The sequence below is a fragment of the Clavelina lepadiformis genome, chromosome 4, assembly GCF_947623445.1.
Source record: "Clavelina lepadiformis chromosome 4, kaClaLepa1.1, whole genome shotgun sequence".
Classification (NCBI taxonomy): Eukaryota; Metazoa; Chordata; class Ascidiacea; order Aplousobranchia; family Clavelinidae; genus Clavelina; species Clavelina lepadiformis.
Window position 1 is genome coordinate 4,131,562 of NC_135243.1, and position 17,608 is coordinate 4,149,169.

At 35.5% G+C, this 17,608-nt stretch overlaps 1 protein-coding gene across 3 annotated transcripts; it reads right to left on the reverse strand.

Moving 5' to 3' along the window:
- Positions 1 to 1,196: 1,196 nt before the first annotated feature.
- LOC143451551 (uncharacterized) lies at positions 1,197 to 15,066 on the reverse strand. 3 transcript variants are annotated; one of them, XM_076952185.1, is made up of 17 exons: positions 14,882 to 15,066; positions 13,095 to 13,160; positions 12,299 to 12,430; positions 11,893 to 12,054; positions 11,370 to 11,527; positions 11,122 to 11,214; positions 9,784 to 9,876; positions 7,924 to 8,060; positions 7,023 to 7,062; positions 6,628 to 6,777; positions 6,440 to 6,507; positions 6,188 to 6,239; positions 5,570 to 6,010; positions 5,258 to 5,358; positions 4,605 to 4,686; positions 4,046 to 4,130; positions 1,197 to 3,652 (listed from the first exon to the last, which is right to left on the reverse strand). In XM_076952185.1, exons 1-17 carry the CDS (start codon positions 14,922 to 14,924, stop codon positions 2,667 to 2,669), a joined length of 2,889 nt encoding a protein of 962 aa, XP_076808300.1. In that variant the 5' UTR covers positions 14,925 to 15,066; the 3' UTR covers positions 1,197 to 2,666. The 3 variants fall into 3 exon arrangements, with proteins under 3 accessions (XP_076808300.1, XP_076808299.1, XP_076808301.1); XM_076952184.1 differs by having other exon boundaries at positions 6,188 to 6,263; XM_076952186.1 differs by lacking the exon at positions 13,095 to 13,160 and having other exon boundaries at positions 6,188 to 6,263.
- Between the last annotated feature and the right edge of the window lie 2,542 nt (positions 15,067 to 17,608).

Consider the following 17,608-nt stretch of genomic DNA (forward strand, 5'->3'; position numbering starts at 1 on the left):
ATGGGTACGCATTCGGCCAACACTTGATAGCTGGCCTACCAATACTACTACACTCATTTCATATGTCAATAATGAAGCTTATTGTTTTATAGCATTATGATGTAATAATGGCCGCCCTCTTCTTTATAAAAGAAGACAATTTTACTACGGTATAGGCTACATTTTTGGCAATAACTAATTAACTACTACGAATTAGTTAATTACTCCTTTCCTCAATACATTTACTTGCAACAATTTTTTGAATTACGGCCAAATTTATTCTGGACTTGGCCCTCAGTTATTATTCGAATGAGGAAAAGCTTAACACTACATACATAGCACAACGTCTTTTTATTGGTTGTCGGTGGATTCAACCCACAAACGGTAGTTGGAGGAAGCCTGGATTTAGTCGTCCGTGAGTTGAATCGACTTAATACCCTTGGTATTTGCTACAGTGTATAGTTACTTGCCAGGTTGAAGTCGGAATTTCGTTCATAATCCACACCAACAAGCCGACCAGTTACCTCCTGTCTGGAGCAAACCAAATTTCCAAGGTTGTGATGTCATGTCTAAAATGTGGCCGGCAAATATTTGCGAGTTTGACACGTATGGCCTTATCAACGATTATCGATTGGTTCTTATTGACTTCGCATCTTATCCGAGAACAAGTGGTTGCAACAAACATTTCTCCTGACCGCTAGGTAGCAGCATGGCATCATGTTCAATCAGTGATAAAGATCTGGCAGTTTTCAGTTTGTAAATCGTCGTTTATATATTGAGGCAATCGGAGACGTCTCTCCACATCAAGCTATATACCCGAGGAGCTATATAAGCTATATCTTGTTTGTCAAAAAAGTAATTCAACTTTCAAGTTGGCTTCGCTGTTAAGCAGGAACAGCCTAACACCACAAAAATAGCGCGATGTCTTTTTGTTGATACTCTGTCGATTCAACCAACATACGTTGGCTGGGGTAAGCTGGAATTGATTGTTCGTCGGTTGAATCTACCTGGAGCGCGTTTTATTCGCTATATAGCAAGTTACCTGGTTGAACTCGGCGAATCAGTTACGGCCTGCAGTAACAAGGCTGGTTGTACCGCCTGGCTGAAGCAAACGCAGTTCCAAGGTTTGCAGGAGGCATTTCCTTAATTCAGGTTTACAACATTTTGAAGAATGATCCTGTAGCGGTGTAGCCTGTATGAAATGTGATGGTGGCAAATAACTTGTAAAAACAGTTTAATAACGTCATAAACAGGAAAGGCACTGCTTTAATGAGGAGCCTTCCACGAATACGTATTATTATTGGCAGCAAACGAAAACACGCAACACTATAATTTAATATTCACTTGCAAAATGTCGCTGAACATGAAGGATTTTATAATGTCGAAATAGGGGGTTCGTGGCACCCCCTAGAAGCGAAAGAAAAATTTGTTCGTTTAATAAAAACTCTATGCACTTGAAAGACGGTTAGTAAAGCGAAATATGGAACAAACTTTACCGAAACTGGAATAAAAAGCATAGTGACGTCACAATAAGCACAAGTATGATCAACATGCTGTGTAGTTTGTGACGATGACAACTCATGAAAGCAGAAAGCGCGAAGGAAGTAATTATGACGTAGTAATAGAGGCTCAAAAACAAAAGTTTCCACGTGTAACAACTAGCATGAGCGTTTTAGATCCCGATTAAATGGCTAATTGCTACATAGGGAAGTGAGTATCATTGTGATGGACAGATGAATGCAAGCTCGGAAACTCATTAACTTGGTTTTGAAATTCAGAAATAAGAAATGTATCTATGCAAGGTGTCGACCTTAAAATATGAGTTCACAAACTGAAGGCATCATAGAGATATTTGCTCTACGAAAACAACGAATACAGTGCACAAAGGCAGTGTGTGTGAATAGCCTTCAAATATTTCCAACACTTTGAAAAAGGATTTTAGTAATCAATGCAAAAAATGTCACTTGTTTTGCTAAGTGCGCTAAAACCGGCTTTTAGAAGTGCAAAATATTATTTCTATGACTTTACTTTCAAAGGGAAATTAATTAAGAGAAAAAAGTAGACAAAAATCTCATAAGCGTTAGCATGTCAAAACTATGCTAGTATACTACTCACATAATGAATAAGTAAATATTGAATGCATCTTCAGTTAAGCTACACCTAATGTTAAAACGTTACCGGCTCCTTGCAGCTTAATATAATTATGTTTTAAGCTACAGTTTATTAGTTAAATTGATTCTCAAATTTAGACGAATTAATTAACCAGTTGTTAGTGATCAGTATTTGTTGGAGTTTAACTTTGATCTTTACCAATAGAATAGGCTGAAAGCGTAGAGATGAAAATTAAAATTTACATAAAATTACAAAAAAAATTACAAGATAATTAAAACGTGTGGCACAAGAATAGTCAAGTGGTCTAGCAACACTTGAAATGGAAGCGAATCGCAAAAAAAAGGATTCCAGTTGCTTTGCATATGTACACGCCAATGAAATAAAACCTACATGCAGTAATAAATTTACCCTGGATCAGGTTCTTAATGAAGCAAACAAGAAATCACATTAACCCACTAATCATGCTCATGAAAAAAACTTTTTAGTATAAATTGCATCACAGACATTAGTGTGTAACTATTATTAACATCAGTATTATGCTGTTTGGGCACCAAAATCGAACGTTAACAAACACATTAAGTATTGAAACCTGGTTCAAGAATACCTTCCCACGTAGGTTCAGCAAGGTCCCATTGGGGATCAAGCATGCAGCTATTGGTACTTGGTGGGTAATTTAAAGCCCCGTTGGAACCCCCAAAATAAACGTTAAGGTCACCATCGTGGGACCCGTGGTAAGTGTTTTGGTGTCTTGAGTCGCGATGGTGTTCTCCGAGGGTCATTGTGTCGAACGGTCCCCCGGGAGAAGGGGGTCCACCCACCGCCGACCCCAAAGTCAAGTCCAACCAACCCAATTCGTTATTCTTCGAAATGTTAGCTCCAGGGCCGCAGTCGTTATTCGATAAGAGTTCTTGTGACGACGACTTCACCAGGTTGTGAGTCAGTGGCCTGGGCGACACCTGGGTTCTATATGTTAGGTTCATGGTGTGATGTTGTTTCATCCTTGGCGGTGTAGCCGGGGATAAACTGACCGCGTTTAGCGTCGGCTCACCACTGTCCAGCGATGAAGTAGACAGCCGCAAATCATTCATTAAGTCTCTGTTCATGGAGTCCACGTTGGTGTCCATCGGAGAGTAATGTGGAGTCGAATATAGTATCCCAGAATCCACACTGTTTCTAGCGCTCGGTCTTGAATACTCCGCCGAGTGCATTTCCATATTGGGGTTACTCTGCGCCGAGTACTGATTAATAACGGGGGGGAAGTTAGAAGTGTCCATAAGCGCATCACCGGCGCTTTCAACTAACATCTTTGTTAAGTCCTGGGATCCAGTCTGTTGAGGGTAATCGTGACCACCATTGCCGATATAATCCTGTGACATACCCTTCATCTGGTTCAAGCGGGCGTCCCGTTGCAGTTGCACTTGTTCCTGGGTTATTATGTAATCATTCACCCCTGATTGTGGGTATGAGTTCTGTACAGGGTTCGACCTTCTGTTATTTAACCCGTGGTATGAATGGTGATCGTTTAACAGCTGACGAGTGACCACTGGCGTTACAGGAAGTTCTATTAAAATAATTAACTATTATTATTGAAATTTTAATTAAGTTATCTAACCATTTATAAGGTTTGTGAGAATGAATATGCTGATATCACTATTGCTTAGTTATAACCAATCATTACAAAGCACAACAAAGTAAAATTAATCGATTAATTGATAGACAATACTAGCTTTAGACATACCACACTTATTATTATTTATAAATGCATTATCATACAGTGCAAATTATGCATAGAATTTAAAAATCATTCACAACATAACCGATACACACCATGGTAGTTTATATACAGCATAAAAAAGTCTAGGTGACATAGGCTATATGAAGAAATTTTAAATCGATTTACTGCATAATGCGGAGCATGATAAGTGGATTTATGTATCAAAGTTATCACCAATACCTCCGCTGTCTGTTAATAACTCAAGAAGGTCGTCCATGTCTTTGTTGTTGTGGCCCTGCTCCCGGGATTCTCCTTCCTGCATCATCTGAAATGAAATTAAATCGTTCATGGAACATCAACATTTTCATGTGTACAACATTGTCAGTAAATATTACATACTGGCACTTACACTGTAGTGAAAACTTCAGTGATTTTATGTATACGCTTTTAATACCTTTTGATATTTGCAGTTTAAAACTTAAAACGAAATAACTGAAATACAGTAATGTTGCATGGGTGATACTGATACAAAGAGTTTCATTTCATAAAAATTGTAAATACTCGACGCTATGCTATGGCAGTGCAGCACTTCACTGCGTAAATCACAGATCTGAGTCCAAGGAAAGTCAGTTTCATAAAGCAAAAGTAACTAAGCTCTACGTGCTGCATGTTTTTAGTACCAAGTTTAGTCTAAGTAGAGTGGAAGTCGGTGTAGAGTACTAAGCAGTTTCTAATATGAAAGCTGTCATACTTGGTAATAGTACTTGGTAATGTAGTTGAACATAAACATCAAACCTACCTCAAAGGCCTGCTCGTAATTTGGAGGATTATTCTCTTGGTGGCGCTGTTGTTGCTGTGGTGGTGGTTGCGTGTTGGAGTTTCTGTGAAAACAATAAACAAAGATTTTAAAAATTTGACTTGTCTATGGTTTTCTCTGACATTTTGTACTTGGTGGCTTTCATTCGCACACAAGTAAATTTGCCCAATTCGTATCGTAAAGTGTCACGGACAAAATAAATTATTTTGGCAAGCTAAAGCACAACTTAATTCCGTGTTTAAGTTCAAAAATTCAAATAATCGAAATTTTAGGACAATTAAATCCGGCTGATACTGATGTTAAGACATGTAAGTGTGTAGTTTTAACTCAGAAAACTTTCAAAACACAAAATAAATAGTTTTATGAAAAACGATTTCGCTTAAGACAGTTTACAGATTAAATCTGGTAAATCAACCGGTCCCAGTTAGCCATATAGCATTCATAATAAAAAATTGCGATAACGTCCAACCGGTGTTAAACCCCATTTTGTAGCCCTTTGGCCATGCAGCTACATGCAATGGTGAATAGTGGTACTGCGTGTTAACTCAAATAACTAAAATAATATAATGGGTCACCTTAGCTTTCAAATAACAAGTTGACATTACAAAAGAAGAATTTAGACAATTCCCACCTACCCTGGCATAAACTCAGCTTGCCTGTGATCCGTATGTGACATGACAGGAAACTGGAATTGAGTTGTCGAAAGTCGGGCTGTCTCTGCCCGTTTCTTAACCATCTGAGAAACATAAAAGAAACATAGCGAGTGTGTTGTTATTTATACATAATTAATAATTACATTGCAGGTTTTTCATTGTTTTTCAGGGTATTTTCAATGTGTTATGAAACAATACAACAACATGAAAATGATAATCATGTAACACTAAACTGGCTATCCATACTGCTGAAACAAATTTTTTCTAGACAAGTACAATATGTCAAGCACGTACCTGCTCTTTGGCAGTTGGCGGCTGTTTTTGACAATGGAGTTGTTGCAACTGAGAACGATGCAACTCAACCATCCGCTTCAAGTCGTTTATCTCCTTCTGTTGCTTTTCGAGCATCTTGTCTTTGGAGATGTTCCCAGATGTTCCGAAGTTAAAATTGACCGCTGCTTGAGCTCCAGGCGGAGGCCCTTGGCTAGAATGCGGCTCCGTTGAGTGCCACGTTGGCATTGTAAACTTTTCCTGCTTTAGAACGATTCTGTGCCGCTCTGGCATCGGCATACGTGCCAACTTCTGGCTGAACACAATGTTTGGGTCGATTGCAAAAGCAGTCTGCGCATTGCTGGTGATTGGGTTTTGTTGTGAATTGGCAATGGATATATTGATGACGGAAGTCACTGGTGCTACATTACTGTGACCATCTGAGACCATGGAGATGGAATTCACCTGGCGTGGAAATAAACACGACATTGATGCTAGTTTATTATTAAGAGTGTTTCTGCTGCAAATACATATCACTGTATAGTAGCAATTCTAGGGATCATTCCAATATTGTTGATTGGGCAGTGAATAATGGATGACCTTTCATACAGCTTTTTATCAAAATCAGTTAGATAGTCTTACCTCTGATTTTATTGATGAGTTTCCCGATTGTGGAAACTTGTTTTCTTCGCAACTGTTGGAAAGATTTGATAAATTGCTGGAAGCAAAAATGAGGAAAAATTGGCTACATCAGCATTAACTAATTATGATTAGCAGTTGCAACAACACGATAATTAATCAAACAATTACTGTTTTCTTACAATATACAATTTTATCAGTCACCCGCCATAGCTTTTTACAACAAGACTAAACAAAGTATGAAGCAACACTTACAAAAGGTTGTCAGACCGCACACAGAACGGCTTGAGTCTTTCAACCAGTACTTCTTTGGTACCAGTTACCTGCAGCAAAGTAAGAAATTATGAACTATTTCTAAAATCCTGTCGTTACCTTACAAGGAACTGCACAGAACAAAGCAAATAATCATTCGTGCACTACAACACTCATACAAACGGCTTTACCTTCAACTGACGTAGCTTCAGTTCTTCCTTTAGCTCAGCAACCTTCATCTCGTCAAGCTTGCTTTCAGTGAGCGGGGAGTTATTTCGGGGCTTCTCAAGCTTCATACTCTGATTTAAAGGGGGTGGGGGAGGGGTATTTCCCGACAGGGTCTTGATAAGTGAAGTGACATTAATTGTGATAAATGTTTGTAAATAGTGAGGAAGTGCTTGATAAAATTCATATTTTTCATCAAAATATCTATCTTAAATTGTGAGTGATTTATTTTGCTAACTGTTCAAAGTTTACAATTTTGAAGATTTGTGCTATGCGCCAATGAATGTATTATCATGTACATGTTACTTGTATAACCTATTACATGTCTACAGACAGTAAATCAAAAGCAAATAAAATTTACCTGCTGGTTGAAGGTGCCGGTTTGTGAAGATTCTCCGTTTCTGTCAATAAATCAATCAAATTTAAACAATTAATCGTTTGCAAATATTTTGTTTACTTTACAAACAGAAATGTCTTTGCTTCAAACGGGCAGAGGATCAGAAATTTTTTTGCATAATAGCACCTTTCGTTTCTAGTACACACTTTGCAATATCTATAAGATGAAGTTCTCAAGCACTAGAAACAAGGGCCAAGTGACACAGGAAGTGAATTCACATTATAGCTGTCTTTAAATACACCGAATAGTAACAATGCATCTCAAGGCTTGGCAACTTCCAAGCTATTCACATACATCTCACTGTAACTGCATAAGGCAGTCACATATGAAGCCAGTTGTTCACAATACCAAACCATCCCAAAACACAAAGTTTCTAAATGGAATACAACAAAGTGTGACTATATATACACACTGACATTGATAATAATTCTGGGATTTTGTCATCAACGAACAATTTAATTGCCGTAAATTAAAAGGTCAAAAGAAAACAATTAAGCTTAAATTAGACCGAAAATGAATGACAAATAAATCATGAGCTTGAACTTACAAAAAATCGTGTTACTGAACTCTGAACAACAACAGAGCGCCAATACACAGGCAAGCAATAATAGAACCAATTTCTAGACAGTTATATATATGTCTAAAAAACCAGCGACTTTGAAAAGAACTTTATGAGTCATTCTGTTTTTTCAGACGAAGCCAACGCATTACACGCCCACCATTGACCACAAAACACGAGCCTTCATGACACGCCGCTCTTAATTTTTGACAAGTACATACAATCAACACCACAATAGACACTAATTATGGTTTATGTTGTGCAGTCATTAATAAAAGCAAGCCAAGCTGTGGTTTATAAACTTACCGCTGGCTGCTCATTTGATTGGAGTACTGTTTGTGCATGATCTGCAGCTGAAGGTACATTTGCTGTTGCTGCAACAATCGTGAGTACGGGGTGTCTTCGTCCAATGGCGGCATGCTGTTTTCATTCGATTTTCCATGCTAGGATCACAAATAAAATTTCAAGTTAGGCCACTAGGGTTTTTATGGATGAGGTGCGAAAACCAGCAGAGAAACTACGTGGAGAGGAAACGGTGAAACCTCGGAAACCTCGAAGTAAATACATCATATACTGTTTGTTGGAGTAATTATGTCATTGGGGTGAACATGCTGTGCTTGGAGAAAATTAGATAATGATTTTGCAAACAGCACGTATTGCTGCATGAAAGGCAAAGAGTTCAACCTTGTGTGAGTTCAACTAATTAACCACATCTGATAACTTTAAAACCAACCAACTGCCAGGCAAGAAAAACTGTGAACTAAATACTTCAACATTTGACGTAATTGTGTGCGACACCATTGATAGCTTACTTTAAAACATTAACAGGAAAAATAGTAATATTTCAAGGACAAGTCAAAGCTATATAAATGTAAAACAAGACACAATGATACATGTGGCATATATATATTTAAGCTATAACTAAGTATTATTACAACTATTTTAATGGACATATAAATCTAAATAGGCCTATAAAAAGCCACAGGATTACTTGGATGATTAAAACGCTTAAAGAATTTGCGCGACATACATTTCTTGCGCATTGAACCACACCCACTAATGTGTACAGAGTAAGCCCATAACACAGCTAATGTAAACAATTACACCAAACAGCATGGCCACTTGTTATTTGCCTGCACACACTGCCCAATGTGGTACATCCAGAAAACATTTTCAAATGAAGTAAAGCTGAATAGAACAAGTGAAATATATGACTTAAATTGTCTGCAGAAACAGCATGCACGCAATAGTCTTGCATACTTGTAAGCATCAGCTTGGCAGTTTGACATTTTGGTGATTAGCAGAAATGCAACTATGGAATATTGATTATGAATGCCGAAATTATGCCGAAATGTTTAAAAAATCAACTTAAACTATCAAATTTTCTACCAACTTATTGAAAATATAGTTATTTCTGAATTCTGGTTAAACAAAAGGCAAAGAGGATGTAAAATGACGTAACTATCTCATTATTATTCACTGAAGTGTGACATCATCAATGCACAAATAAATTGACAATATATTTGTCATATCCTCCACTGTATATCAGTATACAGAGCAACAACTTGCATTTTAAGGAGATCTGTCAACATTAAAGAATCCGTGTTTGTATAACAGGCAAATGAATCACTAACTTTAGAAAAGTGGTGGCCATCCATATAGTAAAAGTAACGACTGCCCATTTTTAAAGTGTCTGGAAGTAAAAACTTAAGGAAATATGTATAAATAAATCTGTGTCAGGTCACTATGCGAAGCAAATCACGTTGCCACAGTATACACACATGATAACATGAAAATAAAACCAGTAAGAAGAAACAAGCAATTAATTGTCCTATGCGATTATGACATCATAAGTGTACATGACGTTGTATATAATTATCATGACCTCTATGTTTTTTTACTGTCAATAAATCTGTAAAATTACAGGTTTTAGACGAACTTAGGTGCCATAGCTTTAAAAGCAGAAAATGTCGGATTATTAAACTAGACATAAACAAACACTGGCTATAAAACAATAAACTCAAAAAATAATATAATTCTAAATTCTGACAGATTTAGAAGCATTGTGCATATTTATTACACTAATTCAGTTAGCTTATGACACTCATTTAAGTACAGGCAACTTTCGGATTTTAGGTAATTTAGACTGTAAAAAATTGCACATACCTGATCAGGGGGTACGTATTGGTGATACTTGAACTTTTTAAATTTAGGCTTATCCTTCTTCTTTCTTGCATTGGACATTCGAATGTTGGAACCCTGTAGTAAATAAACAACACATTAAATATCTTAAACTAGAATTTATCAAAAAAAACAATAAAAAAGTTCTTGATAACAATTTCAATTTACTAAAATAAAGGATTGCTCTTGTGAGTGGTGGAATAAACAACACAAGTAGGTTTAAGGTAAATAAGTTAAAAACCATTGACATATTAAACACTCCCAGGAGGATTGTACCGACCACATGTGTAATGTCTACAACAAGGCAGGCTATGATTTTCTACCAACTGATTACTCTTGCCAACTGGTACAACCACTTGTTAAAAGGTGACCCGACCAATTTATCTTTAAAAAGTAATGGTGTGGCAATCAATAACAATATTTTTATGCAGCGGTGGTACAAAAGTAATGTTAAGTTGAGTGCATGCATAAATTTCTGGGATTTCACAAACTATTTCAAATTATTGTAAGGCAAGTTAATAAAGATGAACACAAAGGTCTCATTATTCCTTAACTATAGGCCAGTGAGGGCTTCAGTCATAGATGAACTGCAGTGAAACGTGTAATTTTCAAAACCAAAGATAACAGTATGTTTGGACCATTTCCATCAACGGTGTGGCAAAAATGTTTCTACTGCGCTGAAATAAACCTCATCTTTAAAAACAATCAAATGGTGCAGACAATGACCTGATAACATTTTTAACAACACCATAGTGAACAATACGCCAAATGTCAATCAAAAACCACAACAACAAGTGCGAGACAACCTAAATGTCATCCTGACAAGCACAACAGATTAAGGCGTCTTGACAGGACTTAACTTTTAAATTGGGTTGCAAAATTGGGGAAAATCAAAGCTTTTTGTACGAAAGAAAAATAAATACATGTCACTCCATTTTGATAGCATGTTATCCCGAAACAACTGAACAATGTTGCGATTGAAAAATTATTACAGAATCATAGAAACATAATCATTGTTAAAATATACCGGTAACTTCAATTTGGTCAACTTCAGTTCGAGACAACCTATGCTTATAGCCAAGCAAACTAATAGAAAAGAGCAGGGTACATGATTGAAATTTCACACAACTGTCAACATAAAGCAGGTGAGTTTCAACCAATGAGCTAATTAAAACTTTCTCAATACCGACATTACCTAGGCTGATATGATTACATCATCACTTTCTTAAAAATAAACACACCCATCTAAATTGTGTGGTCATGTGAATTGAGAATGACATCATTTTTAATCCACAGAAGACAATGAAAGCGAGACCAAAATACCTTAGATGTTTGGCGAAATAAGTAAGGGTGACTGCTGTTGCTCTGCTGAAGAATGGATGAACCGCTTGATGACCTGATTAAGTCATTCTTCGTCTGTGGAAGAAATGGTTTGTTGCAATTAATCTTTCTTCTACGTTATTGTGCGATATGTAGTACTGCTGTTTACACTTGGGCATGGCTTACTAGAAACATTGGTTACATTTCTCATAACAAAAAAAAACTACAAAAAGCATTCATTTTCTTGTTACCGTTAGAATGGCAGTTTTGTCTGCGTTGGAATTTGATAACGTGGTGGAAAGCTGGAAAGGGATAGGACTTGACGTGAGAGGAAATTGCTCTGGGGACAATGCATCACCGCTGTCCTCTTCTATGAAATCTGCTATCTTCTTATATTGCAGTTGCCCACCTGGTGTGAAAATAGAGTACCAGTCTTAAGCAATCAATGATTCAATGAAAAATAATTAATACTAGACTAGCAGGACTTCATTTGAGCAAAAAATATAGGCTAATGTATATGTATACAAACCAAAAACTATCCATATTACCATTAAATTACCATTAGATACCTAACTTCCATTAGACCATTAAATAATTACTTACGAAAATTCACTTAAGGACATTTATCTTGTGTATGTAGATAACTTTCAATCAGTACTTGTATACTACTGAAACATGCTTTATACAGGCTAAAACCAAACATTTCACATTGTTCAGGTATCGTATACGTGTAAATTTTTATGGATATTATATATGTATTTGATGCATACATACCCTTTATAGCTTCTTGTAGATCTTCGGTTGCTGGAAAGATGTTCCTTTCCACAAGTTCAATTACTCCAGGTCGTAATGCTATTTTATCATTTAAATCATCAACCAGTTTTGCTTTCTTTAGGTCTTTTTGATTTGCAACAATAGACCCTGAAGCACTTGTGTCTATATTCAAACCAAAAAAGAATTAAACATTAACATACACATGATCTACGACGTAGTTTAGCCACAAATGTTCATCACAACAATGCACAAACACAGTAAGTTACATTACAAGCAAGACACGTTTCGCATGTACAAAGTAGTCAGTGGCTTAGAAGAACAAACACCACCTAACAATCTACATATATATATTTATATAAACTGACAATATACAAAAGCACTATGACCACAAGTTGTCATGTTTTACCTTCAAGGATATGTTTCTGTACAAGCTGTTCCCGATCTGGACGAATTTGTATGGCATGGTTAAGATAATCCTCTTTCCTTGCTCTCTCTAACCTTTGCACTTGAGGAAAATATGTCCCTGGGCTCTTTAAAGCTGTCAATAAACATGCTTGACATAAACATTAAATGACACAAGTTACGCTTTGATGGTCTAACTACATCCAAAACAATCCATCACGGCATTATGTAACAAATATATAATAATGATGCAAAACATAGTGTTTTACAACAGTCCAGCATTATATAATTTGTGTCTTTACAATAGCAAAATTACCACTTAGTCAAACTGCCTTATGAGTTTAAAAAAATAAATCTTTGAATTAATCACATCCAGCCAACTCTATAATGAATCTCGTGCAATAGAACTGAACGTAAAGCTAAAGAAAACTTAACTTAGAAAGCATATAAAAGCACATAACATAAAATAAGAAAAATCATAAACTTGATTAAAAGAGATATTTGAGCAAACTGAATTTTCGATGGTAAGAAGATATTTGCTGACAAGATAATGGCTTTATAGTACAACTTAGTATTTCAACTCCAACAGTTTCAACAACTTTCTTGCAAGACTTTAAAGTAGTCTGCTATACAGGGTAGATCACTTTTGGTTTGCTATTAAGGTGAAACAATTGCGAAAGTAAACTCGAGGCAAAAGTAGGACTTCAATTATATAGCAAATATAAAAAAAAATATTATGGTAAGCATGTTAAAGAAGGTTAGCAGGTAAAAAGTAAGCAGAAAAGTTAGAAACCACTCACGAGGCATAATTCCTTGTTCAGCAAGAACCTGTCTCGATCGTCTCTGTTGCAGCCGCATAGCGAGTGCTGCAAAATCAAAAAACAGAAATTCATGCGTTTCAAGCAAATCATCTTTGTTACAAAGTGGGGGATCATTAATCAAATATTTTTGAAAAGATACTGGCAACACCGAATCAATGTGCATCGTGCATTACTAATAATGTAAATTAAGATTATGCAATAACTTTGCTTTGCATAGATATATATGTATCATTATCAGTATGAATGCTGAGCTTATAAGTAGATACATTGCAACATCGCATATTGGATAAATAAAGGCAAAATTAAAATATGCAGCAGCACAAAGAATGTTAATAGAAAAGCGGCTAGTTGGTTTATAATATCAACATTATTGGAAACAATTTTTCAAAATGAACTGAAAACAACATTTTTATATTTCAAATGAACTCCTGTCTATATGCATCAAAGTCGAAAATCAAAGATTTTATATTAATCAAATCATATCCATAAAATTAGATTATTTCAGGAAAACGAAAACAATTTAGCAACATAATAAACATCGTGATGAAAGCTGAGTAATAATTGAAATTTCACATCAAGTCTACTACGTAAACATATAACACAGTCCTAACTTTTTTAATTTGTGGGCAGCAGCTTTTGAGAATTTGGGGATTCTTGTAATTTGATAAAAAAATGTGTTATAATTCATTACTCGCACTGAGAATAACGCTATGGGAATCAACTTCTTTTTGTATAGTATATAAACTATATATATTCAGTATACCGAATACTGAAAGTCGTGCTTACACAAACATATACAGGTTTAAGAACAAATTTAACTTACGAACAAAATACTACAAGTTGCATGTAATGCACTGGACAAAACCCAAAATCATATATAGGGTTGTGCAGTATATTGGATTCAATTTCCATGAAAACCATCATTTGAAATTCCTCGCAAACTGTCTGTACGCTAAGTAAGATTGCCACATGTCAAAACAATCGGAAACTATTTTATCCAACTGAAGTATGTATAAATATATTATATCATACATACTATGATTTTTTTCACTTCATTGCATGCGATTCAATGCAGTTTGTGACCGGTTATGCACCTGGTACACACTTACATAATGTCATTGGACATTTTACCGTAGTAGCTCTGACAACAATAAAAAACTGATATAAGATACTGAATGAACCCAGCACTATCCTAAATAGATGAACAGCAAGGATTCACAGTTAGCTTGTATGATGAGGTAAAAAGTGCACTGGCCTAGGGCTATGGTGTTAACTAGCTGGAAGACTTAAAACGTTGCTAACTTTTAGACTTAAAGTCTACAGGATAAGGTAGGCCGAACTTTTTTACTGCACTACCACTTTTCTGGCCTTTCTGCCAAAAGCACATTCAGTTTTAGGCCTCATCAACATTATTTCTAGATCTGACATATAATACCTTCACATGAACGGCTTCATCATTATAGGCTTATTGTCATACACAGCTAGATAAAATGCATTGTAACATTTTAACGAAACTGCTAGGCAAGATATATACACATGTAGTCTTAGAAATACAAAGATAATGATGAAACTTAAGATGTGAATAATAATACCCATTTGACACAGGAGCCCATGCATAAGCAGGTATGGAGAGTAGACTTTAGTATACAATTGGTTTACGTTGAATAACAAAACCAAAGACTTGACAAAATAGAATAATACAACATATATCATAAATATGCAACAAATGATAAACTACATAATTATAGTGATTAAATTAAACCTACCATTCTTTTTGTACAAGAAGTCTTCCTCATGGCCCTCATCCATGGTGAACAAATCTTGAAAAACTACGTGAAGTGAAGGTTTTTAATCCAGTATGTAAGGTCCATTTACTGTGATGCCAAGAAAGCTGTAGTCTGTACGTCTATATCAGTACCTTTTACCTACAACCTTACTGTTGCTTAATAATTAAACTGCGATAAAATTTAAACTTTAGTTAATAGGTAACATTTACAACAACAGATTTCAGATTTACATAAAAAATATATGTCTATTAATACGTTTTTGTGAAAGCGAAAAACAAAAAGCTGAAGAAAATGTGACAGTGGATGTTGGTATGTTGAAACATGCTCTGACCTGATGAAGCCAACACTTCCACTATGAAAATTATTTTTAGTTCAAATAGGGGGCAAAACGACTCAATAGAAGGAGGAAAATGAACAGCCAGCAATTCACTTAAAAGTATGATGCCGAAGAAATACGTATGTAATTATAGTGGAATATATCAATAAGCCTACGATAAGCCGACCAAATTGCTTTTTAAAAATACTTTAACATATAGCTTATATTTATGTATACATAATTACACTGAAGCTTTTAAGGACTTGGTAAGGATAGCCCACTCATTATTTAGCTGAATGCATAGGTAAAGGTTTAGGCAAATTTATTGTGAACATTTATTGTATATATACTATCTTTTCTGATCATAAAAACCTTCAAATTATTATAGCGCTAACTCTACCTTGAAATCAACAACATGTGGATTGTGTTACAGATAACAAATGTAAACCTAAACAACACTTTTACCTTTAAATGCTATACCATATAAATCAACAGATGGAGTATATCACAATATATAATCATCATATAGAAATTTTATAATTTAAGCAAAAGCAAACAACAGAAAATAAACATAGGAATATTTTTCAGTTGTAACACAAAATCCAGCAAAAAAGTCAACCTGTACAGTGCTTTGCATTAAAAACATTTTCCAATAAATATAAAAATGACACAATTAGAAGTGAAACACTGGGCAAACAACTCCTACAAACCAAAATTACTGTTGAAATGTTGTTTTTAACTAATAAACAGGCTATTAATTAAATAAATACTCTTCCGTTACAAACTGAAAGATATGTATGAAAGACAATTATTAACTTGGTTTCATGCCAATTAATGTTAAATGCATTTTTCTTTCCAAACTACTGCAATGAATTTTTCCATATAGCTGAATTCTTAAACACATCTCATAATAAATAATTAAAATAATTGCAGCAGGCCAAAGATCGACCCAAAAACAAACATCTCATAATAAATAAGCCATATAAGCAAGTGTAGGGTAAAAAGAGCAAAATGAACTACTTTTATTTTTACTTTGAATTGTAGCCTATGGCAAACCGGGCCTATTTTTCAGGCCATAATCTGAAATCTGTACAAATGTTTAAAATAACTTCGATTTAACCTATAATTCGAACCACATTTAAAATAACCCTTTCTAAAACATCTCCGATAGTTACTTTTACCGGGGTTGAAGTGACCTAGCCTATATTGGATTTCTTTATTTTAACTTTCACTATACAGCAACACTCACTTTGCCCTCAACACATAAACTATTGAGCTAGCTTACTCCTACTTCGTGTGTGCAGCACCAAAAAAATGTAAGAGGAGTTAAATTGGGCGTTTTGTCCGCTTTGTTAGTGATTGGCAACTTTTAATATCTTGTTAGAACTGTGAGTATAAGCACGGCCTTAGTTGAAAAGTTATGTTGTCGTCAGATCGACCTAGGCCTATCTCGTCTGACCGTACCGGTATGGAAGTTATAAGACTGTATGCCAGAGCACGACACTAATTCTGATAAAACAGGCTATACCTCCCGGGGCACGCCAGCTAAACACATGCATTGGTTGAATTAGGCTGCAATTTGGCTGTAACCGAACATAAACAACATGTTGTTATTTCTTTTTAACCAAAAACTTCTTCAGCAAAAAAGAAAAACAATTTCCCATCTTCATGATCGACGTCAGTTTTTATTATGACATCACACTCCAGTTGTTTGTTAAGAAATTAGGTCATAGAAATCTAAACAACAAAACTTCCTTCCCAAACAGCTAGTAATTTAGAGCGAAACTAAATTAAATCTTTAAAAGTTACACGCGTTTTTTTTTAATATGTGGTAGGTAATGTTTGGTTTTCAATTTACTATTCGCTAGTACAAGCAGAGTAGTATGGTATCAGATTATCAAACAAAAGAATGTTTTTATACGACTTAAAATTGGTCATGATTCCTCAATTTTGTGCCCTGGTTACTGAGATCGTTTTTGTCAACTTTCGAAACACACTTATAATTGTTTTTTTATTGTATATGGTACTGCCCGAATTTGAAACTATTTACCAGATCCACTGAACAGGAGCAAGTATCTTTAATGCCTTGTCCAGGGAGATTATAAAGCCAGCACCACTAGGTATGGCACATACCCATAAACTCTAAATTATGAAACAAACGCTCCGATCACAAGGCCACCGAAATGACAAAGATTAGTGCGGAAAGCAAGGCTTGACGGATGTCAAAATATTTTTATGGAAATAACTTGCAGGAAGCCAAAATTTGAAGGTAACTTGTACCCTTCTTTGCTAATAATTAGGGCCCGCAAAAGTCAATAAAGTTAAAAATTTTTAAGGACCTCGTCTGACCACGAATCAAAGAATAAAGTTGTTTTCAGCACCTAGGGGAT